Source organism: Pungitius pungitius, chromosome 9 (assembly GCF_949316345.1).
Source record: "Pungitius pungitius chromosome 9, fPunPun2.1, whole genome shotgun sequence".
NCBI lineage: Eukaryota > Metazoa > Chordata > Actinopteri > Perciformes > Gasterosteidae > Pungitius > Pungitius pungitius.
This window is the reverse complement of record NC_084908.1, coordinates 21,390,340-21,413,474: the sequence shown is the minus strand read 5'-3', so window position 1 is coordinate 21,413,474 and position 23,135 is coordinate 21,390,340. Positions and strand designations below refer to the sequence as shown.

Here is a 23,135-nt window from a genome sequence, read left to right as displayed (position 1 = left end):
TCCTTTGTTTCTCAGACAGTAACCAGAGCCTCTGGTCTCACGACTCCTCCAGGAGGTGCGTCTGGGTGACGCTTCCAGCTGCTTCAGCCGGTCTGAAGACCTTTGAGACCGTCCGGTCCCAGCTGTGCGTCCCCGGGGGGGGGACAGTTAATAAAGTGTCGTCACGCTGTGGCGGCGGTGATTCTCATCGCTGATTGGCTTTCACGAGACGGGTGAATTCTCACGTTGAAATATTTCAACTTGTAACCTCTCAGTAACGGAAGAAACCCGAAACCGGTTCCCCCCAAAGCTGCATCGTCTCCTCTCTTCTCCCTGTACACCATCAGCTGCTCCTCCAGTCAGTCTGTAAGGCTCCTGGAGTTTGCTGATGACACCACCCTCATTGGACTGACCTCTGGTGGGGAGGAGTCCGCCTGCAGGTGGGCATCCACCTGGTGACGTGGTGCAGCCAGAACAACGCCCTGAAGACAGTGGACATGGTTGTGGATTTTAGGAAGAACACATAAAACATATTATAATAAAAGCAATAAAAACAGCCTACAACTTTCGTAGTAAGGAGATATTTTAAACATTCAGTGATTGTCTGCAGGCTTTTTCTCTGTTTAATTACAGCTGCTGTGTTCCTTTTTATTGCTTATTATATGCTTCACCTCCTCATGTTGCTGCTCAGCAGGTGAGATGTGAGACCATCAAAGTGTACAAATGTTATTTATATTCTGTGCATGAATATTTATTATAAAGTATTTCAATATAAATCATCATGTGGCAGAAAATATATAATATATAAAAGAGTTAAGAGTAAAACCTTTGTTCTCTTATATTTGTGTTGTAAATGTCCCAGAATGCATTTCACTCAGCAACAGGCAACCATGGCAGAGACAAACAACACAACAGTAAGTGAAACGTTACGGAAAAGAAGTCACTGAACTCGAGTCCGTTGTTTGATCCACCTTTCTGGGGCCGGTCGGGGGGTCTGGGGGTCTGGGGGGGCTCCAGGTGAGCGGCATCACGTGAGCCTCCGCGCCCCGCGGAGAGCAGCCTGAGCCCGGGGAGGCTGCGCGGGTCAGGCCGCCTCTGGTGGTCCGTTCTACCGACGTCTCTCCGGTCCGGTCCGGTTCTGTCCGGGTACAAACACGGAAAAACCAACTGAAATAAGCACCGCTTTTTATTGTCGTAAATTGCTTCTACTTATTAAATAAAGAATAATAAGTTAAGAAGCGCCACAGCAAACCCGGAAGTCGGTACATTTCCACAGTAAAGTCAGCGCAGTAGAAGATAACAGTTAAAGAATATAAATAGTAATCTTATTATTCGTTATTCTTGTCTCTGTGCTGTTGTCCTTGTGTTGTGGGTAAGGAGCTTGAGGACCACTGATGTCCTGCTGGACACGGTGGTCCTCATGCAGACACACAGGAGACCTGTTTCCTCCTCTTTTCTCTGACAAACTTCTGCAAAGGAAGCAGATCCAACAGCGTATTGTCAGTTCGGAACATTTATCTTTAAACCCTTTTATTCTCCATATTTGGAACCATTGAAACCCACTGACTTGGTGTATTTTACAATGCAGGGCGGTCCACCTGCTGCCGGGTCCCTGGGGGGGGGGGGGGGGGGCTTGTCTCTGAGCTGAGGGTGTGAAAGGACAGCCACACCTGTCCCCTGGGTGTCTCTCTGCACACCTGCAGAGGACTGGTGTGGCCCGTCAGCGCGGCAGCAGGTACGCACCTCTAGGATCAGCAAATGGAAATAGAACTTTATGGTAACAGTTTCAGGAAGGACCAGCTGGGGAGTCCGTGACCCCCCCCCCCCCCCCTTCCAGCTCCATTCGTGTCGTGGTGTTGACTTGGGCTGTGACCCCGCTGTGGGTGTTTGTGTTCTGGTTGAGTCTGGTGGGGGCAGCGTTTTGGGAGCTCTGCTGGCAGCGAGGGACAATAATATGAAATATGAGCTGTGTCTTATTTTGACTTGGAGAGTGACTCGGAGATGTTCCTACGGTGGCCCAGAAGGGTCAAACCAAAGTGTTCAGGGCATCAGGCTCTTCCTACTTTAAGTCTCAGTCTGCATCCTCTCTGCTAGATGGCGCCATGTCCAACCAAACCATGTTCTGAGTGGTGTGAAGGTGACTTTGGCTCCTCTGGAGGCTTTGTTTTTACGTTACACTTTAACAATAAGTGCGTTGGTTGTTTTCTCGGCACACACTTGATCAGAAGTTGGTCAGACCTGACAAAATGAAGGTTTTCCACTCACATCAAATCACAATGCTTTAAACGTGGTGCTTTCGTCTCATAATGGGAGTCTCTTCTCTGTGCAGCTTTAATGGAGACCAGGAGGAAATACATCTGTACCTGCGCCCTGGGAGTGGTGACACTCTTCTTCTATCTCTGCTTTGGGTGGAACTCTTGGAGCAGCCCGACTCGAACACCAGATCCTGGACCGTATCATGTGGCCTATCCACGGAACTACAGGTTCATCATGGACAACACGCCAACCTGTCACACCAGGACCCCTTTCCTGCTCCTCATGGTTCAGGTGGCAACGGCTGACATCGCGGCTCGGGACTCCATCCGCAAGACGTGGGGAGGTGAGAAGCAGGTCCTGGGTCAGCTGGTGGAGACCCTCTTCGTGCTGGGCCTGCCCGGGGGAGCTGATGCCCAGCAGCAGCAGGAGAAGCTCCGACAGGAGAACCTGCAGCACCAGGACCTGATCCAGAGTGACTTCCTGGACAGCTACCGCAACCTGACCATCAAGACCATGACGATGCTGGAGTGGCTGTCTGCGCACTGCCTCCAGGCTTCCTACGTGGTGAAGATTGACTCGGATATGTTGCTGCATGTCCCCAACGCGGTGAAACTGCTGCTGAGCCCCGGCACGGCCAAACAGAACTACATGACGGGTCTGGTGTGGTGGCACAGCCCGGTTTTAAGGAACCCATTCAACAAGTTCTACATGCCGGAGACGGTGATAGCGGAGCCTGAGTACCCCCCGTACCCCCTGGGCATGGCCTACATCATGTCCCTGGACCTGCCTGCCAAGATCCTGGCAGTCTCTTCTCACATCCAGCCCATCTTCATTGAGGACGCCTACCTGGGGATGTGCCTGAAGCGCCTGGGTATCCCCCCCACCGAACCCCCTGAGGACACCATGTTTATTGTGGCCCCCGAGCATCCTCTGAGCAGCTGCAGCCTTTCTAAAGTCATCGCCGTGACAACGACCAGCATCCCACAGATGGTGAGCTACTGGGAGAGGAGCAGACAGCCAGACGCTCACTGTTGACCAGGACAGAGATCAGAGGGGGGGGGGGGGGGGGGGGGGGGGGGATTACTGCGTTATTCCTTGTTCACATGCTAATATGCTAAATGCTAAGTAAGAACAACGAGCTGAAAGAGGTGTAGAACACGTACATGTTTTCAGTTAATTTGCCCTAAAACGTGGGTTGGTTTTAAAATGAAATCCCTAAAAGTGATGCCATTGACCCCCCCCCCCCCTCCCCTAGCAGACAGGGGCTTGAAGATCCCTCCCATTTATTAATCACATTAGTGTAGAATCTAAAGACCTCTGAGACCTTTTGTTGAAATGTGTTTTATGTGATTCATGTGACTCTCCATGTGTCCCCCCCACCTGCTCTGGGTGAGGGAGGATGACACAAGGCCTCAGATGTGCAAACTGCTTCATGTTTAGTTTGAAGGTTCTGATGATCTCAATAAAGCACCAAAAGTCTCTTATGAAACTCTATTATTGACTGAACAGGACGTGTCCTTCTGTCCTCATTCACACGTGGTGACGGAGATGAAAAGCACCCCCCCCCCAGTGGAAACACATAGGATTGGTACTCACAGCTTCTTCCTGCTCAGATTACAGGGGAGGGGGGCTTTTATTTTGAAAGCAGTTTGTCTTCTTGTTTCAGGGTGACTGGTTTATAGAAAGTTCCTTTTAAAAGTCACCAAATCCACCAGGATTCATCCTCTGGGGAGCCTGAGTGACGCCATAATATATCACTTATTCATCTAATACCCACAAGGCCTCCCATCCACTCAGAGAACATATCCCAGCATGCAGTGCTGCCTGATGAGGCTTTCATTTATTCAGCAGTTCACTTCTTAATGTAAATAAGTGAATTCCCTTGAATATGTACAGATATAAATGTTATTTATTATATAACATCACATCTTAGTTTTGAAGTCACTGAAGTAAAGATGACTTCACTTTCAAATCGGAAGGTAGACTTTCACAATAAAACATCATTTCTACGGCCCCTCCCACCTCCCTCGGCCCGTTGGAGCGCTGAGAGTCGGGCGGGACGGACGCGTTGGACCGACATGAAGAGGACGTGCGCGGATTGAGGCTCGCGCACGCGCACGCCGGCGATACAAAGCGGCGTTCTGGTGGGGACGAGCTGCTGGAGCGCGCTCCCGCGGAATTTGGATAACTCTCTCTCCAAGGTGAGCTCCTCCCGTGCGCCTTTTTACCTGTGCAGGAAAGGTACGTTCGTGTTCGCACCGGCGTGTCCCGAGTTTACGTCATAGGTGCTATCGATCGTTAATCGGTTAATCGGGTCATAATCGATCCCTTCTCCGGCGCGTCCTCGCATTCCACCGGGTCGGGATGGAAAGCTTCCATTGGAGGGGGGAGGAGGGGGGGGGTCATTCTGTTTGCCCTCTTCACATCTGCAGACAGATGTTCGCTGTCCTTCTACGAATGTCTTTTTATGGCTGTCTTCTGACATTTGATTTGAAGCGATTGATGACGTCAGAGTATATTTATCATCGACTGGAAGTGACAGTCACGTGATGAAGGAGTTCAATCAGACATGAGGTCCTATGTATGTAATAATATCTCCACATCGATATGTTGGGTCTGAGCTGACAGCTGATATCAAGGCTTTTTATCTTCTATTGAGGGAGTGCAGAAGGAAGGTAGGGGGCGGAGCCAACATTCCTCACCCACTGCCTCAGTGGTTTAATGAAGGGTTCTGTGAGATTCTGCAGAGGAGCCCCTCGAGGTGAGGGCTTAACCCCCCCCCCCCCACACACACACACACACACACACACAACCCCCCCGTTTCCAGCTTGGACTAATCCCAGGGGTCAACTAATAAGTGTTGGGGTCCTACCACCATGACAACTACACAGGAACGAAGAAGGGACCTTAAAACAGAGGCCCAGGGTGTAACAGCTGTACCAGTATCAGATGAAGAACTATCCAGATGTGGAGTCTTCTTGGTACAGCAGGTCCAGACTCCATCCACATGCTGTGTTGGGTTGAACTTTGTGAGTGGGGCGTTCAGGGGACGGGAGGCTGTCCTCTGGTTGTCCTCACTGAGACCAACTCTCACTTTAGGAACAGATTCCTGCTGACTCTTCAGTCTCTTTCTTTCTCCGGCTGTGTGTCTTTAGCTTTGTCACTTTGGTTGGGTGGTTTCTGGGTGGACCCCCCCGCCCCCCCCCGGCTGTGCAGGCAAACCAGAGCTGTCTATTGGTCCATGAAAGGGTGTGTGTACAACCAGACTATGTGCCCTCATGAAGAAAAGAGAAAGAGGGGGGTTCCACTCCTCTGCCCCCCCTCAGGTGGAGGTGTTGTCTTAACCACGGAGGAATGTGGTGTCCTTACCTTCGGGGGGGTTACTTAAAGACACGCTTCATGCGTTAATAGCCCCTGGGGGGCAATCTGCCTCCTACGGACTCCTGTTACCTCTGTGTGTCTATCAGAGCTGTTCATAGATTAAAAATAATTAACTAATTAATCACACATTTTGAAATTTATTTATCTCGATTAATGGTGAATAATGAATGCTGCTGTTGTTGTTACAATGTCGTTTTAATGAATATTTTATTTTTCTTCTAAAGACTAAATCTTAAAAGTATTGAGTAATCACAAGTGTGTATTTTAGATTTTGTTGTTTAATTGTTAAAGTTATTTTAAACACAAAATGACGCACATTTGATCACCTTGGAGGCAGAATTCCACCTGGTGGAACATGTTGAACTAGCGTTACTTTAGGGATTTATTTTAGGGACACAGTGGTGTCGTCTGCAGACTGTGTGTCGCGCAGTGTAACGTTGTACAATGTTACATGGAAGTAGCCTAGCAGCTAGATTAGCATAGCAGCTAGCTTAGCATAGCCGTACCATTCAACCCCTTTTTACGTTACATGTCATTTAGCTGAGGCTTTTATCCAAAGCGACTTCCATTTAACCCATGGTTCACATGTGGGTTGAATGAGGGGTTAGTGAGCCTCTGTTTGTTTTACTTCCAATGCAACAAGATCTCTCCGTCCTGATGTGACCGACTGCAGCTAGCAGCCGCTTTGTTTCCACAGTCTACTTCCTGGAAGTAAACCGGAAGTAAACAAACAAAAGTTAACTACGTTAAAATTAATTGATTAAAATAAATTAAAATATTTTGTTGCATTAATTCGGCCACATTATTCACACAGACTAATGCGTTTATGTTGACAGCCCACGTAGGGCTGCACGGTCTGGCCAAAAATCCATATCACGGTTTTAAGAAACATTCTGACGGTATCACCGTACGGCTTCTTCAAGTAAACCCATTCATTCGTGGACCCTGAAAATGAGAGGCTACCCGAACAGCTGTTTTCCTCTCGCTGGCCAACTTGCTCGCAACTGGCCAGCGTGTTAGCTAGTTAGCTGGTTAGCGTGTTAGCTGGTCAGCGTGTTAGCTAGTTAGCGTGTTAGCTTGTTGTGGCTGCTAGTGTTGCCACCAGCGGCTCGACAGACTTTGCAGTAAATCGTTTTCTGATCGCACGTATTTTACCCTCCAAACAGACTCGGCTCCTCTCTTGGACACAAGTTGTGTTGATGCTTCTCTGGTCTCTGGTGGCTCCTCCTGTGTTTTCATGTAGCAACAGAGTTACTTCTTGTGAGCTGTACCCAGCATGCAGTGCGGCATTAGTGTTAGTGTTACAGATTGTTTATGTGTCACAAGCTGTTGTGTTGTGGTGTTTTAACCCGTTAAAGGCGACTAGCCAGCTGCTCCACGATGACGAGTGAAAATAAAATCCTGCCGATGAGCAGCTTCAGTTGTTATGTAACATCCGGTAGGAGCAGTACGTGAGATGTTCATAGCCCAAGGAGATCTTCTACCATGCAGCCCTACATATACGCACATTACACTTTTGGGGGCTTCGAGTTTCATAAAGACTGAAGCTGTTAAACAGATGGAGAAACTTTGTGCCACTAACTAAGCGCTCCAAAGAAATGAAGTAATGTCCCTGTAGGCCAGCTTTCTAACTCAATTTATGACCCCCTTCCTTCTTTTACCCCGATTCCTAACCCCCCGGATGGTTTCTGTTGATGGTTCAACCTTCTGAGTTATTAAAAAAAGGGACAAATTGAATTTAACAAAAACACAACTGACATAACATGTGGAAAAGGAAGTAGTGGATGTAATCGTATTAAAATATCCACCCTTAATCCTCATTAATCTGCATTAAGTTAGTTAGTTAAGTTGAATAAAAGAACAATATAGTTTGAAACATCTCTCCTCTCTCTGCCTCTTACTGGGGGGGAGGGGGGGTTAGTGGGAATGTGCAGGAATGTGTGTGTGTATGTTCTCTTTTGTGCTACGTTAACAGCCATGTTTGGCTTTCATCTCGTCTTAGTCGTACCAGGAGATGAAGGTGAATAAAGACTTCATCATCTGCCTCTTATGGAGTAGAGGTATAGAGGTTCTGTGGTAGAGATACAGAGGTTCTGTGGTAGAGTTATAGAGGTTCTGTGGTAGAGTTATAGAGGTTCTGTGGTAGAGGTACAGAAGTTCTGTGCTAGAGGTATAGAGGTTCTGTGGTAGAGGTATAGAGGTTCTGTGGTAGAGATATAGAGGTTCTGTGGTAGAGGTACAGAGGTTCTGTGGTAGAGGTATAGAGGTTCTGTGGTAGAGGTATAGAGGTTCTGTGGTAGAGGTACAGAGGTTCTGTGGTAGAGGTACAGAGGTTCTGTGGTAGAGATACAGAGGTTCTGTGGTAGAGTTATAGAGGTTCTGTGGTAGAGTTATAGAGGTTCTGTGGTAGAGGTACAGAGGTTCTGTGGTAGAGTTATAGAGGTTCTGTGGTAGAGGTACAGAGGTTCTGTGGTAGAGTTATAGAGGTTCTGTGGTAGAGTTATAGAGGTTCTGTGGTAGAGGTACAGAGGTTCTGTGGTAGAGTTATAGAGGTTCTGTGGTAGAGGTACAGAGGTTCTGTGGTAGAGTTATAGAGGTTCTGTGGTAGAGGTACAGAAGTTCTGTGCTAGAGGTATAGAGGTTCTGTGGTAGAGGTATAGAGGTTCTGTGGTAGAGATATAGAGGTTCTGTGGTAGAGTTATAGAGGTTCTGTGGTAGAGGTACAGAGGTTCTGTGGTAGAGGTATAGAGGTTCTGTGGTAGAGGTACAGAGGTTCTGTGGTAGAGGTACAGAGGTTCTGTGGTAGAGTTATAGAGGTTCTCTGGTAGAGTTATAGAGGTTCTGTGGTAGAGGTACAGAGGTTCTGTGGTAGAGGTACAGAAGTTCTGTGCTAGAGGTATAGAGGTTCTGTGGTAGAGGTATAGAGGTTCTGTGGTAGAGTTATAGAGGTTCTGTGGTAGAGGTACAGAGGTTCTGTGGTAGAGGTATAGAGGTTCTGTGGTAGAGGTATAGAGGTTCTGTGGTAGAGGTACAGAGGTTCTGTGGTAGAGGTATAGAGGTTCTGTGGTAGAGGTACAGAGGTTCTGTGGTAGAGGTATAGAGGTTCTGTGGTAGAGGTACAGAGGTTCTGTGGTAGAGGTATAGAGGTTCTGTGGTAGAGGTACAGAGGTTCTGTGGTAGAGGTACAGAGGTTCTGTAGTCGTAGCTCTTACTTTCCACTCTTGTCTACTGTGGTTGAAATGAGCTAATGTTAAAGTCATTGTCATGAAGATATCAATGTTCTATCAACAGCCTCTTTTCTGTTCCCTCCACCTTCTTCTTTCCTTCGTTGTGCTTAATAAAGACTTGAGATATTTCAGAGAATATTGCAAATTCCTGCCAAGTCTGACTGGGTGTGTTACGAAGAGAATGAATGTTCCAGAATGATTTCCCTCACACAGACCCAGAAGGGTGGTAAAGACATGTGTTCTACATCTCACTTTACATCTCATTCCTTCCTCCATGGAAGAGATGCTGTCCCTCTGTATTTGTATTCCTTTCAAAGGGAATCTGGATTTGAATCATTAATAAATGAAAACCTTAACTTTAACTCCTGCTGACGTGGATGGATTACTGAGCAGGCCTTTAGGGCACAGACCATGCAAAGGAATCAGAGCATCAGAAGACACATCAACCTACCAGCGAAAAAACACAAAACATCTGTAAGGAGACAGAACACTACAAAAAAGGTTATTTTGGATAAGACTCAGATTTGAAAGCTGTATTTTAAAGTTTCCTTTTTATGGTAAATAAGTTGACACATTAACTGCTCTCCCGTATATACTGCCCATGTTGTTGGTAACATGAATACACAAATATGTCAAAAGGTGTGTTTGTCTTTGCCTTGGTTGTGTTTGCTTGTGCGTCGTAAACACTCGCAGGAGGCTGCCGGGCCTCCTCACGGACCCCAGCAGGGTCGCCCTGGGTGGGCTGTGTTGGCCTGGGGCCACGGCCTCTGGGTCGTGAACCTTGTAGACGGGACGGAGACGAACATTCTCCAGCATTTATTATGAGCAAATAGAATCAAGGGGTTAGGAATTTGATTCAGGAAACACTTGTTGCTTCATTAGCAAATGGAAATTAACACCATCCATCTTGTGTCTCTACCACCTTTCAGAGATTAAGACCTGGCGCCATGCGGCCTCACTTCCTGCTCCTCTTCCTCTCATCTGGTCTGGTGTTATCTTCTGAATGCCCGACCGACTGTGCTTGCCGGGACCAGGACTCCGTATTCTGCTTCCATCGGCGCTCCAGCATTGTTCCCCGTGTTCCTGCCACCACCCGAGAACTGTTCATCTTCCAGAACAGCATCAATACTTTGACCCAAGATGACTTCAAAGACCTGGCGCAGTTGGAGTTGCTGGATCTGAGCCAGAATGAGCTGGCAGAGGTTCCAGATGGTGTGTTTGAGATGCTGTCAAAGCTGAAGAACTTAGACCTGTCCTTCAACCACATCGCACACATTTCCAAAAACAGTTTTTCCGGGTTGGTCCAGCTGGAGAGACTATATCTCCATGCCAACCGCATTCAAAGCATCCACTCAGAAGCTTTTGAAGGTTTTGAGATGCTACTGGAACTTAAGCTGCAAGGAAACCAGCTCTCCTCTCTGCCATCCCTTCATCTCCCAAGACTTCTTCTTTTGGACCTCAGTTACAACAACATCCCAACGCTGGGGGCCTCAGACCTTCAGACTCCCCACCTGGAGGCCCTAAAGGTAGCCTCTCTGGGGCTCACTACTGTGAATGAAGATCTCATAGCTTCTCTGGTAAACCTCCATGAGCTCGACATCTCCAATAACCAGTTAAGTGAGCTTCCCCAGGCCCTGAAGCAGGACTCACTCAAGGGGCTGACCAAGCTCAGCCTGGCTACCAACCCATTGAGCGAGCTCAGGGTGGAGGACTTCCAAAAACTGAGTGGGCTTCATGAACTGGATCTCAGTGGACTTAATCTCCAGGGATTTTCCCAGAGTTTCTTCCAGGCCTTCCCAAGGTTGATGCACCTGACTGCAGCTGAGAACCCATTTAACTGCCTGTGTCCACTGGCCTGGTTCCCTGCTTGGCTAAAGGATAAAAACGTGGATCTTGGGAGGCCCGAGGAAACCAGATGTCACTTCCCTCTGGTTAATGCAGGGAAAATGCTTTCAGCGCTGGAGCACAAAGAATTTGGGTGTCCGCCTACCAGGACGGTGCTGACTGGCGTCCCCATTGGCAGTACTCTGGCTCCCCAGATACCAGCCACCTCTCCGGGGAGCATCCACACCAACGCTATTCCTCCTCCTCCTCCACCCAGTGAGTCCACCGCCCCCTCAAACACCAACGGAACCCTTTCACCAGAACCTCCAGTCTCCCAGAGCTCCATCAGCGGTGAGCAGATCTGCCCACCGAACATCTGCCTCAATGGGGGCACTTGTCGTTTTGATCCGTCTGCTCAGCTCAGTTGCCTCTGTCCGTTGGGAACCTCTGGCCTCTACTGTGAAAATGTGGACCAGGCTCCTGAGACCCCGAAGCCTTCAGCAGCAAAAGTTCTGCAGTCTGCCGGCGCAATGCCAGCTGAGCTCGATGCCATCAGTTCACGGCAGGTCACCTCCACTTCCATCCTGCTCGACCTGCACCGCTTCATTGAGACGCGGCCGAATATCCGCGGCATCCGGTTGACCTACCGCAACCTCTCTGGGCCGGACCGCCGGCCCATCATCCTGAGTGTACCGGCATCCTACCCGGAGTACACTTTGCGTGGGTTGAGACCCAACTGCACCTACTCGGTGTGTGCCAGCCCCCTGAGGGAGCGGGTCGCCCCGAGGGCCAACAGCACCGCAGAGACGGGCTCTTGCACTGAGGCTCGCACCGAAGGGCTCCCGCTCTCGTCCTCGGAGCCCCGGGTGGAGACGCAGAGCCCGCTGACCTACGCCCTGGTCCTCGCCTTGGCGGCGCTGGCGCTGGTTATGGGCCTGGCTGTGGTGGCCGGGGCCATCGTCTGCGTCCGAAAGAGAAGGCAGTCCGGGGCGGAATTGGAGCTGGAGCTGGGCCCGACGGATCCCGACCCCGTGAAGCAGGAGGGGACGAAGGCCTGCCTGGAGAACGGGGGGAATGAGACGCCGGACCACAAACAGCTGGAGGTCGACCACGGTCACACTCCTCAGCCGCCCCCAGCATCACAACGAAATGGGGGTTTGGACTATGAATTACCCTTGATGCAAGGACAATGCTCATCAAATAACAATCTAGCATCTTCAAAGCCATCTTGTTTTTAAGAGGCAATAAACTGCAAAACCATTTTAAAGACGTTGAAGGCAGACATCAGAAATCCTGCTTTGTTGGTTAAAATGAAAATGTTCCTCCTAATATTAGATATCCACATTGGAAAAGACGCTTCAGACTGGATCTTCTTTTTTAGAGACACTAAGTGATGAATTTAATATTACACTACATCTTAAATGTGCTAAACCAGGGTGGATTAAGTCCTCCAGGGTCTACGGTTGCCGTTGTTGTGTTTGTGTAATAGAAACTTTGGGAATAAGATGAAATCATTTTTGCTGGATTAGGGAGGTACTTTCTGGAGGGAAAGGGCACATCGGTGTTTGAAGAGAACATGAAGAGAAAGACTGACGAAGTTTGCATGAAGAAATGTGAGACACTTCGAGACCATCGAGTGTCAGACGGTTTATTTTCTCCACCAGGAGGAACCACAGGGTCTTTATTCCAAGCCCCAAACTGTGTTCAAAGGAGCGTTTTCTTTAGGTTTAGGAGATCGGCTCTAGGCCGTCGCTCCTCTCTTTGGTCTCCACGGATCACTGGTGTGCGTTTAGCTTGTTTACTCTCTGCTCGGTGCAGAGTTTGGATTTATTTTTTTGTCTCGTTTTTAACTTTTACTTTTGCAAAGTTCCTTATCAGCATCTGAGCGGAACCGTAATAACCTCTTGTTGTGGCTCTGAAGTGGACTTCCACAACATCTGGCCTCACAGAGGAACCGATGTGCCTCCACTCAGCAGTTAGAGCACGTGCTTCATGTTGCTTCAGGAGTCCGTCTGCACTAGAACTCTACTGGCTTCGTTCTGTCAGAGCTCCACTATGAACATGCTCGATACCTGGACCAGAGGCAGGAAGTGTTTGAGATATCTGCAGAGAGCGCATCACCCTACCCTGATCATTTAGGGGAGGCTTTGTTCTGTTGTTTTGTGTTTCTTTGTTTGCATCAATTACAACTTTGTGTGTTTGTCCATGAGCGGTTCTGAGAAAAGACCAGTATTAAAAAGGGAAACCTGCCTTGGATCTCTGCTCTTTTGTACTGTCATGAATTTGGTCCCATGTGAGGCTTTGAGGGTAAAAGGGAGAAGCTGGAGGCCACAGGCTGCATCTCCAACACAGACCCACTAAACAGGACCAGTCCAGCAGCTAGAATATGACCCAATAACCACATCCTGAGCCTCTGGGTGAACAACAAAGTGTGACGGGCCCATGGGGGGTAGTCAGCCAGTCCAGGTCAATCCAGTTCATCTTACACTTAAATTCTCTTTACGAAGCGACAACTCACTTGGTCTTGTAAAAATAAATATAACATGAATGCGTGTATGAAAGAGACTCTGCATGGAAAACCCAAGTTCTAGTTCAACGCGCCGGTCAGTAGCACAGCTAAGCTAACGTTAGCTTATTGCCTGCAGACTCCCTGCAAGGCACGCTGGGTAATTCCACACATAATGACTAAGGGGTCGGACATTTTTGTTTTGGTTCTTAGTTCCTAGAAGTCCCGCTATGTGGGTTCTTTGTGCGGGTACAAACCGCGGAGACAGCTTCAAAATCCAAGAGGACCAGACAGGGTCAAATGTTGTGTTTACCGTCCTCATCTGGATGGAATCAGGAGACAACCTCAACGTCTTTGAAAGTTGTGTTAAAGCTGTATTCTGTTTAGGGCGGGGCTACACAAAACCTCCACCTACCAATGACGTCACCACAACTTTGTCCGCTGCGGTTTGAATCAACAGAAAGTCGAACAATTCCTAAATTTAAACAATCTCTCAGGACCCCAAAACGTGCTTCTCCTTTAGAGACTTTCCTTCTCTGACGGCTGAGAGAGAGAGTGTGTGTGTGTGTGTGTGTGTGTGTGTGGGGGGCTGATTTCTTTAAACAATCTGGTTGTAATGAAGGCAGTTGGGCCTCCTGGAGGCGGGTAGATGGATGGTGTCGAGTCAACAGACCGGATTCCAGCTGCACACAGATTGCTGAACTTAATGGTTTAAATGTGTGTGTGTGTGTGTGTGTGCTGCAGTACATCTTCCTCTCATTGCGGCTGTACCTGTGTAATGTTGAAAGTCAGCTCTTCCCCTCCACCTCCCGGCAGGCTGACCGTTGACCTCTGGCCGGAGGAGGTCGTCTCTAAATGTCCACTTGAAGTCAATCTTTTAGACTAAAACACTAGCAAACCGTAGCACTAACAAATGGTAGCACTTAAATTGTACTTATAATGGCACTTTTCTATAACATGTTTTGAAACTGCTTATTTGATGAAAAATGGTACTTTCTTGTTACTTGTTCTTCTGAGTTTGTATCTATGTGGAAATGCACTTATTGTACGTCGCTTTGGATTAAAGCGTCAGCTAAATGACATGTAATGTAATGTAATGTAATCTGATTTTAGATCTCACATGGAAAAGTCATGTGATCAGTTTCACCCCCGCCCCTACTTTCCTACTTTAAAGCGATGGTTTTATTAAATCCAATAACAGCAATCACTGATTAAACACAACAACATACTGGTCCGTTTTCAGGCTGTGACGGCAGTGAGGGACGAAGCTCTGAGATCTTCAGTTCTGCTCCTCACTCGCCTGCACTGCTGGTTCGAGGCTCGTTACGCCATGAGGAAGTCAGCTGGACGGACACTATGACCATCTCCGCTTGGTTCTTTCCTCTTCACGGTACCAATGAAGCACACGATGGAGAGTTTAGAGACGAGCTTCTCTCTCTTCTCCCATCGTAAAGTCTCACAAGGAGCAGCGAGGCTCTGCCGCTCTCCAGAAGATCAGCAGGTCTTCATTAACACATTATTCGTTATGCTAAGCTACGCTAACTTCGCGATCCTAAACCTTCAAATCACAAATAAGCACTTGGTCCAGAATTTCCATCAGAAACAGGATATGGAAGAACATCATTGGGGAGTATAAAAGAGACTTTAAGCAGATGTTTGACCACTGGATGAGAGGTAGTGCAGATATGGATGTTCTTATTAAGAAGAATCCATTATGGCGTCCTTGTGTTTGCATGAGGAGTAATACGGGTAAATATTGTGTTTATTGGTTCAGTGCTGAGAGGAGAGTTCAAGGAGGGACTTTCCCTCTCATTTCACCAATGACTCATCTAAAGGGGGGGGGGGTTTCTGCACTAAAGTCAGGAAGCTGTGGTTTACTTTTTTCAGATTCAGTTAAATTAAAGCTAAATAGTCCATGTGGAGAAAGAAAGAGGCGGAACGCATTAAATGACCAGAGTGACCCCCCCCCCCCCCCTGGGATAGAAAGCAGAGGAGGGGACCTCAGGGCTTCTACACAATGTTGCCTTTCAAATTTAAACCGTCTCTTAAAGTGATGCTTGTTTTCTACGTCGTCTTCGGTGACAAACCAAGTGATGTTTTCCCCCAATTAGTTGACAAACTAATAACTAAACAAAATTAGTCAATCAAACATTGTGGGAGGGAGAGGACGCCTCAGTCATTACTGTCAATCATTGTGTAGCCCCGCCCTAAATCCTCCCCTGTTTATGGTCTGTTTGACTCTAAATGGACCATCATTCACTAAATGAACATCATGCTGCATTGAAGAAGACTTGAAACTAGAGACTGAGACCATAAACTCATGTTTACAATGTTTACTGAGGGAATAAATCAAGAGAGAAGTAGAGTCATTTCCTCATAGACGTCTATGGGAACAGAGGAGTCGCCCCCTGCTGGTCACTACACAGAAGTAGAGTCATTTCCTCATAGACGTCTATGGGAGCAGAGGAGTCGCCCCCTGCTGGTCACTACACAGAAGTAGAGTAATTTCGTCATAGACGTCTATGGGAGCATAGGAGTCGCCCCCTGCTGGTCACTACACAGAAGTAGAGTCATTTCCTCATAGACGTCTATGGGAGCAGAGGAGTCGCCCCCTGCTGGTCACTACACAGAAGTAGAGTCATTTCCTCATAGACGTCTATGGGAGCAGAGGAGTCGCCCCCTGCTGGTCACTACACAGAAGTAGAGTCATTTCCTCATAGACGTCTATGGGAGCAGAGGAGTCGCCCCCTGCTGGTCACTACACAGAAGTAGAGTCATTTCCTCATAGACGTCTATGGGAGCAGAGGAGTCGCCCCCTGCTGGTCACTACACAGAAGTAGAGTCATTTCCTCATAGACGTCTATGGGAGCAGAGGCTATAGTTTGTTGAACCTAACTTTATTTACTCAACAGTCTGTTTGTATTGTGTTTTAATGCTGGAGAAACAACTAGAATGAGGAGAGTGAAATGTTCTCATTCATCTTTATCTAATTATAGAAGCCATGTTTGTTTATTCCATCTCATTTTATATATCTATTTATTTTGGTTTTGGCAGAAGGATCTTCCCACGATCCTTGAGGGATGAAGCCGACAGGACAGAGAGAAGGACGAGTGTGTCCCCCCCCCCCCCACACACACACACAGACACACACAGACACACACACACACACACACACAGACACACACACACATTGAACGATACGTCACTTTTTAAACATGTCAGTGGTGTTTGTAGCAGATGGTGGAGCATGATGGAAAAGGGGGGAAAGGTTGGGTGGAGAAGTTTGTGGGTGGAAGAGACGTGGAGCTCCAGAGGAACGATTCATCACAACCCAGCACCAGGAGGAGGAGGAGGGGGGGAGGGGGGGGGAGGTGAAGGGAAAGTCCCAACAAAGACAAAGAGGCCGTGAGTCCAGGCCTCTGTTGTTGTTGGAGACGGGAGGCGAGTGGTTGCCGTGGTACCCGACACCACCCGCCAACAACCACGTCCAAACACATCCACCCAAACACCAGAGAGAAGATTACTTCTCCGGTCAGGGGAGGGGGGGGGGGGGGGGGCTGAATGTCCTTCATCAGACGGCACGGAGACGTCCAATGAGGACTGATGTTTCACAGGGACAAGTCCCAGATCCAAGGACCAGAACCAACAGAAGTTCTACATCTGTCCCATGTGAAGTGTCCCTGAGCTCTGATGTCACGTCCTAAATAAGATGAGTCATCACACGTTGATCCTGTGTTTGCTAAGTAGTCACTTCCTGTTTCCTGAATCACCATCAGCTAACACGGACACCCAAGACCATCACCCCCCCCCCCCCCCCCCCCCCCCCTGCAAGGTTCAACCCCTCCTGTTATTAAAGGGGAGGAGCCAGGAGGACGAGGTGAGCCTTTGGTCTGGTCGCTACGGCAACGAGCTCCGCTGCCCCCGACCCAGTAGAAGCACATTCCAACAATCAGCCACAATGGGTCTCATTGGAAACAGATGTTACTCATCTGGCGGTGCCTCACAGCGGCATTGTGGGTAGTGGTGTAGAACATGAAGTGCTCCAAAGTCAGCATCCAGGATCAAAGCCGACAACAATGTGCTACAGACACCTTGAACTACACAACGTGCCGCCATGGGGAGTTCTGCCTGACCACAGCTGTTACAACACAAGAGCAACCCCCCCCCCCCCCCCCCCCCCCCCCCCGCTGTGTCCGCTCCGTCTCTGCTGTCCTCATCGAGTCCTCGGACGCATTCCTGTGTCCGTGAAGGAGGGAGGAGTCTCAGTAAGGCTTTGCTCCTTTGCCTCACTTTAGGAACAAGTCTACGTCCATTATTACTTATTCATCATTGTACTTATTAGTTCACCTCATCCAAAATGGTGCTGGATCCAAAAGGCTTTTTCCCAAGTGACAAACTTATTGATTAGAAGAAAATGTGTTGTATTGAAGCTGTGATCAAATGACTTTCCCCTTGAGTTTATATTTTTCTAAGTGGCAGATCATTTCTTCAGTGCTTACTGAGGTGATAAATCAGGAGTCCTCTGAGACTTCTGAAGGACCAGAGGAGTCACCCCCTGGTGGTCAGTGCAGAGAATGCAGCTGTGACTATAAAGAACTGAAGCTTATGTCCTGGTTTGAACATAACCAGTGATGTCTCTGATGAAGACGCTGACAGCTTGTTTGCTGCCGGACGCGACCCCCCCGACACAGTTGTGTTTACAGCAGCTCTGTATCTCAGTTCTGAGCAGCTCTACATGGGGGGGGGTCACACTGTCCACTGACACCAGAGACACATCACATGTCATTTATCCACAGAGACTTACAATAAGAGCGTTTCAACCATGAGGAAACAAACTCAAAGAACAAGTTCAATTTCATCCAATAAGCCGATGTTCAACTAGTTCTGGAACAGAACCATTATAAGTCCAGTTTAAGGTCTACAGTGTGTTCGAGTTTAGTGTGAAGATGTGAAGGCTCTCTGTGGTCCTGATGTCATCACAGAGCTCCTTCCACCATCTAGCAGCAGGACACCAAAGAGTGGAGATCTAGTCCAGTGTTCTGCTCTCAGTGAGGAACAAGCAGCTTGATGTTGGGATGGAGGGTTTCACCAGGTCCTGGATGGAGACTGGACCCCACCGCCTGCACTGAGACATCAGGGCTCTGGTTCTCAGCACCATGAAGATGAAGGTAACCAGGTCTATGTCACACTCGTCCTCTCCTTAAACACCTTGAAACAAGGTCACACCAACAGCTGATGGTCCAACATCTCCTCCTGAGCCCTCTGCGGTGACTCCACTCGTCCTCTGACCCCCCCCCCCCATGTGATCCATGACTCATTCAGCAGCAGGAGCTGATGCTGGTGATGAGGACATCAGGAGACGGTCCATCATGAGGCTCAACGTGAGCCAATCACCAGCCAACAGGGAGGCACGTCTCCATAGCAACACGGGACGTTTACATCATGGGACACAGAGGAAGCAGATGGATTCAGAATAGTTAGTGAGTGAAGAACATAAAGTGACAGCATCTTAATGAATCAAAAGGACGTCTTTATTTCTGATTAACTGTTTAAAACATGTAACAAAGAGAAAAAAAATAGTTCATCCAAAAAACAGTTCAAACATAAAAGATATTCTATTTACAATTTTATAAATCCGCTTTAGAAGTGAACCATTTGACATCCCTGTTAATGGCTTTTTTTAAATATACTAGACCAGGACTTCAATTCACTTTTGCATCATCAGGGTTGTTTTTTTTTTACAGAAATTATCTGAAGACATTTTTAACGTTGTAATCATTAGATCTTTACGAGATAAAGAAGAAAAATGAGTTTAAAGTTAGATTTTCTGTTTCTGTTGATTGATGGAGGACGCAGTTTGATTCATCTTCACTAAGGATCCATCAGAACTGAAAAGGAAGTACAGAATTCACCCGCTACAATAAAGGTCCCACTGAAATAACTTGTTGAACATCATTGCAAATTTTCTTTTTCAAAGATGGAGACCATTTACCTCCTGAAATACATTTTATTTCTGCCCTTTGTCCTTCAATCTCATAAAGAAAGACTGAATAAGATGCTGATCTATGTGGAAATGCACTTATTGTACGTCGCTTTGGATAAAAGGGTCAGCTAAATGACATGTAATGTAATGTAATGCAATGTGATCAGTATTTATTAAAGGGAATTTATTGCATTTCAATTACAACATGCACACAAGTACCAGCAGGTATAATTAAAGCTTCATGAATATTCTGCTACACGCCACTAATTCTTTTAAGGCAAGTTTATCTATAAAAACACGCTGAAGCAACAATGAAATTCAAAGTTCTCTATCTAATAAATCTAATAAAATTAAGTTCATAATAAAAGAACATTTAAAATAAGAACAGCAATTGAAGAGCAAAGAGAATGAAATAAAAAGACCTCAGATAATAACTGGTGGTTCTGAAGGGAAATATGTCCACTTGTTCCTGTCTCCGTCCAGGTGAGTCTCCCTCTGGTTCCACTGCATCTGAAGAAGATCACATGACGTTATTCCTCAGAAATGGAAGCAGGAAGTAGTTTTGAGTTGCAGCAGACTGACACCTGGCTGACCTTCACACCTGGTCTTCCTGCTCCTCTGGGTCTTCTCTCTGTGCTGAGAGGTTCTCATACTCAGGATAAAGGTCCATCTGATGGAGAGAAGATGAGAGTCAAAGGCCTCAGAGAAGCAGTTCAGATACAAGCGACCCTCGGTTAAGCCCCTCCCCCAACGCACTCTGTGCATTCCCACATTAGCAACCGTAACCAAGGACAAGAGGACTGAGTTTAGAGGGTTGATGTCAGTTATGGATTAAACATCGTGGAAGACTTCACTCACAGCTGAATCCATCAAAGATCAACATGAACTCCTTTGTTTGCTCCAAGGTGAGATGCTAATAACGTTAGCTTAGCATGAGAGTGGAAGATAAGTTATTCTTAATGAATGTGAGACAAACACAGGTCTCTCAGACAGGAGGACGTTGTTTGTTCCTGGCAGAGGTGGGTCACTGTTAGGCGAGTCTCAAGTCGTTGCCCTCGAGTCCCGAGTCAAGTCGAGTCAAAGACGAATCAAGTCCCAAGTCGAGTCAAAAGTCAAAGCCAACAAGTCTCAAGTCGAGTCACAAGTCGTAACATTTTAGTTTCGAGTCATTTCGAGTCATTTTATTATAGTGGGGACGGGGAACCCTGGGTGATGGTGCGCTGCCTCACAGACCTAGACTACGAAGGGAAGGGTAATGGTGGATCGACTGTGACTGTGTTATAGTGCTGTAACGCTCACCCCAATGCTGCAGCGTAAATAAGGAGGCGATGACTGGCTTGCAACTCCGCTGCATTTATTTATATAAAACAACTCAACTTCGGTCACTGTTGGCCGTCACCACGCCGAACAAACACTTCCGCATACACGGCCCCCCAAAACTCGGGTTGTCTCGCGTAACTACAGCTGGTAACGGAGCATTACGTGAACACATGCAACATCTGCATAACTGATTAACTAATAACTTTAACTCAGCTCATTACACTACTTTAAAACGGACGTTGACATAATGTTGGCGAGGATTTCCATCGGAGTCTGAATCCGGGTTCAAAAATCCCAATTTTTGTAACCATGAACGAGCTGTCTCGTTGATACGGTCAAATGGACTGCAGTGATTGGATGATGTTCAGGCAGCGCGCGCTCTCTGCATACAGGTGGCGCACATTTTTTTGACAGATGCAGATAAACAGAGCGGCGCGGCCGTGTGAAAATGTTTTCCCCAGTTTTCATGGGAAGTAGCAAGTCTTCTCGAGTCAAAAGGCTCGAGTCCAAGTCAAGTCACGAGTCATCGGTGTTCAAGTCCAAGTCGAGTTGCAAGTCTTTGTACGTTTTGTCGAGTCGAGTCTCAAGTCATCAAATTCATGACTCGAGTCTGACTCGAGTCCAAGTCACATGACTCGAGTCCACACCTCTGGTTCCTGGTGTGAAACAACAAGTACAACTAGAAAGGTTAGCAAGACATTTAGTGTTTGTGACTTAAACGCATTTAAACAACTACTGAAGAAAGGAATGAAGCTTATTTACAGCATTCCAACAATGACATGAAGCTGCAGGAGGACATGCAGTGTGGTTTGCTGCAGCAAGACTTTACGAGCCGAGCTGCTTCTCAATGTCAAACCCAACAAGACTCTGTGTCCTTCAAACAGCTCTTTGGATTCAAAGGACATCTGCAGGAAATGTGCTGAATGAATATTGGTGGTTCAAAAGGAGAAAGATGTCAGTGATCAAGTTACTTATGAATTATCTTCATGACTTAATAACAACAGACGATGTCCCTTTGGTGGGTTCTGTCTCTGAGGACAAATGTCTCACCTCCACAGCCTCTCTGGACTCAGGTGGTTCAGTGGTGGAGCTCACAGCTTTCTTCTTCCTGCATTCAATCATAAAACACACAAATACACAAATACATTCAACAAATAAACATGTATCTTCACTAATGAAGGAACTATTCAATGTAAAGGTGAGTGAGGATGAGTTCTAGATGTTTCACCTCATCCACAGACTGAAGACAAGCAGAAGAATCAGCATCACAACCACCAGAGTCCACCTGGTGATGTTCATTATCATTGTTGTTGTATCTCCACCTGGAGACACACAGTTATTAGACAAACAGCACGTTACCTCATCAGAAGGATGAGTCACATGATTCATGTCATGGAGAAACTCACCTGAAGAAGTAATCTGAAGGAAGGTGGAGGTACTACGTCCCATCTCGTTCTGGGCTTCACAGTAATAATTCCCACTGTGTTCAGCTCTGAAGTCAGTGATGGTGAACATCTGTCCTGATGCTCGTGGTGAGTCTTCATCCTCCTTGTACCAGGTGTAGTTAGCTGCTGGGTTAGCATCAGCGCTACAGGTCAGAGTCACTGATTCACCCTCCATCATCTCAGCAGAGGGACTCACTGACACAGAGGGACGCTGTGGACCATCTGGAGGAGACATGAATAAACACACTAAGAGGTTAGAAGATGTCAGTGTAGATAGTTGATCCTTTGAATGAATACTTGTGTGTCTTTCTCTATTCTTCATCACAGCAGGTGTCACAGGTGAGACTCCTGCTGGTGTAAAGTGACAATAAGCAGCCTTTAATCCTTTGTAATGTTCATATCTCCACACATTCTTCTCTTTAGATGCTGCTTGTGTCCTTAGCTGAGTCTGTCCTCTCACTTCTAGTTGTTGGAGGAGTTATTGATTGTTTCCTCCACCCAGCTGACACATCACTTCTACTTCTGTTCTGGAAGAATTCACTTGAGTCTTTATGAACATCATATTATTCTGTCTGGTAATAGTTTATATTTGAGTTTCTATTAATAACAGAATGACATCAATAAGCAGCTGTGTGTACTTTAACATTTAGACTCCAGTGTGTTTACAGCTGTGATTAGAATCATATTGTTGTGTCAGTGTGTGAGTGACACTTCTACACGTAGACTGCAGGGGCCGGGGATTGAACCAGCGACCCTCTGGTCAGTGGACCACGGCTCCACCTCCTGAGGAATGTGGTGCTTCATCTTTTTGATGCCTCTAGTTTACATGCAGCGGTCTGGTGTCTCCATATGAAATGTTGTTGAAGCTCCACAGGCCGACACACTGGAGTCAACTTACACACTGCAGGAGAACGATGACCAGAAGATCCACTTAAACCACAGGAATATCTGTCTGTAGAACCAGAGGATACTGGAAGAGAAGATCCTGACTGGATGTACTTTTCATTCTTGGACCAGTCGTATCCAGGAAGATCAGTCGGATCACAGCTACTGTGACACGTCAGCTCCAACCAGGTAGAATCTGATCTGCTCACCTGCACCTGGAAACCTGAATCAGTGAATATTATTTAATAAACTGTCAACATTCACAGAAGACATTTATACTCTAGTTTTCTAGATGTTGAACATTTGGAGATGATTAATACGTGAATTAA

At 47.2% G+C, this 23,135-nt stretch overlaps 2 protein-coding genes across 3 annotated transcripts; both read left to right on the top strand.

The window, feature by feature from the left end:
• The first annotated feature begins 1,688 nt into the window (after positions 1-1,688).
• LOC119218651 (beta-1,3-galactosyltransferase 5-like) lies at positions 1,689-3,742 on the top strand. Its single transcript, XM_037473249.2, has 2 exons — positions 1,689-1,714; positions 2,309-3,742. Exon 2 carries the CDS (start codon positions 2,314-2,316, stop codon positions 3,268-3,270), a length of 957 nt encoding a protein of 318 aa, XP_037329146.2. The 5' UTR covers positions 1,689-1,714; positions 2,309-2,313; the 3' UTR covers positions 3,271-3,742.
• A 548-nt stretch (positions 3,743-4,290) lies between these two features.
• On the top strand, positions 4,291-12,936 carry LOC119218540 (vasorin-like). Of its 2 annotated transcripts, none has more exons than XM_037473061.2 (2): positions 4,291-4,436; positions 9,773-12,936. In XM_037473061.2, exon 2 carries the CDS (start codon positions 9,791-9,793, stop codon positions 11,903-11,905), a length of 2,115 nt encoding a protein of 704 aa, XP_037328958.2. In that variant the 5' UTR covers positions 4,291-4,436; positions 9,773-9,790; the 3' UTR covers positions 11,906-12,936. The 2 variants fall into 2 exon arrangements, with proteins under 2 accessions (XP_037328958.2, XP_037328959.2); XM_037473062.2 differs by having other exon boundaries at positions 4,311-4,476.
• The last annotated feature ends 10,199 nt before the right edge of the window (positions 12,937-23,135 follow it).

Excerpts from the sequence above, each read along its gene's own strand:
- LOC119218651 (XM_037473249.2), top strand. The coding sequence starts at position 2,314 with ATGGAGACCAGGAGGAAATACATCTGTACCTGCGCCCTGGGAGTGGTG.
- LOC119218540 (XM_037473061.2), top strand. The coding sequence starts at position 9,791 with ATGCGGCCTCACTTCCTGCTCCTCTTCCTCTCATCTGGTCTGGTGTTA.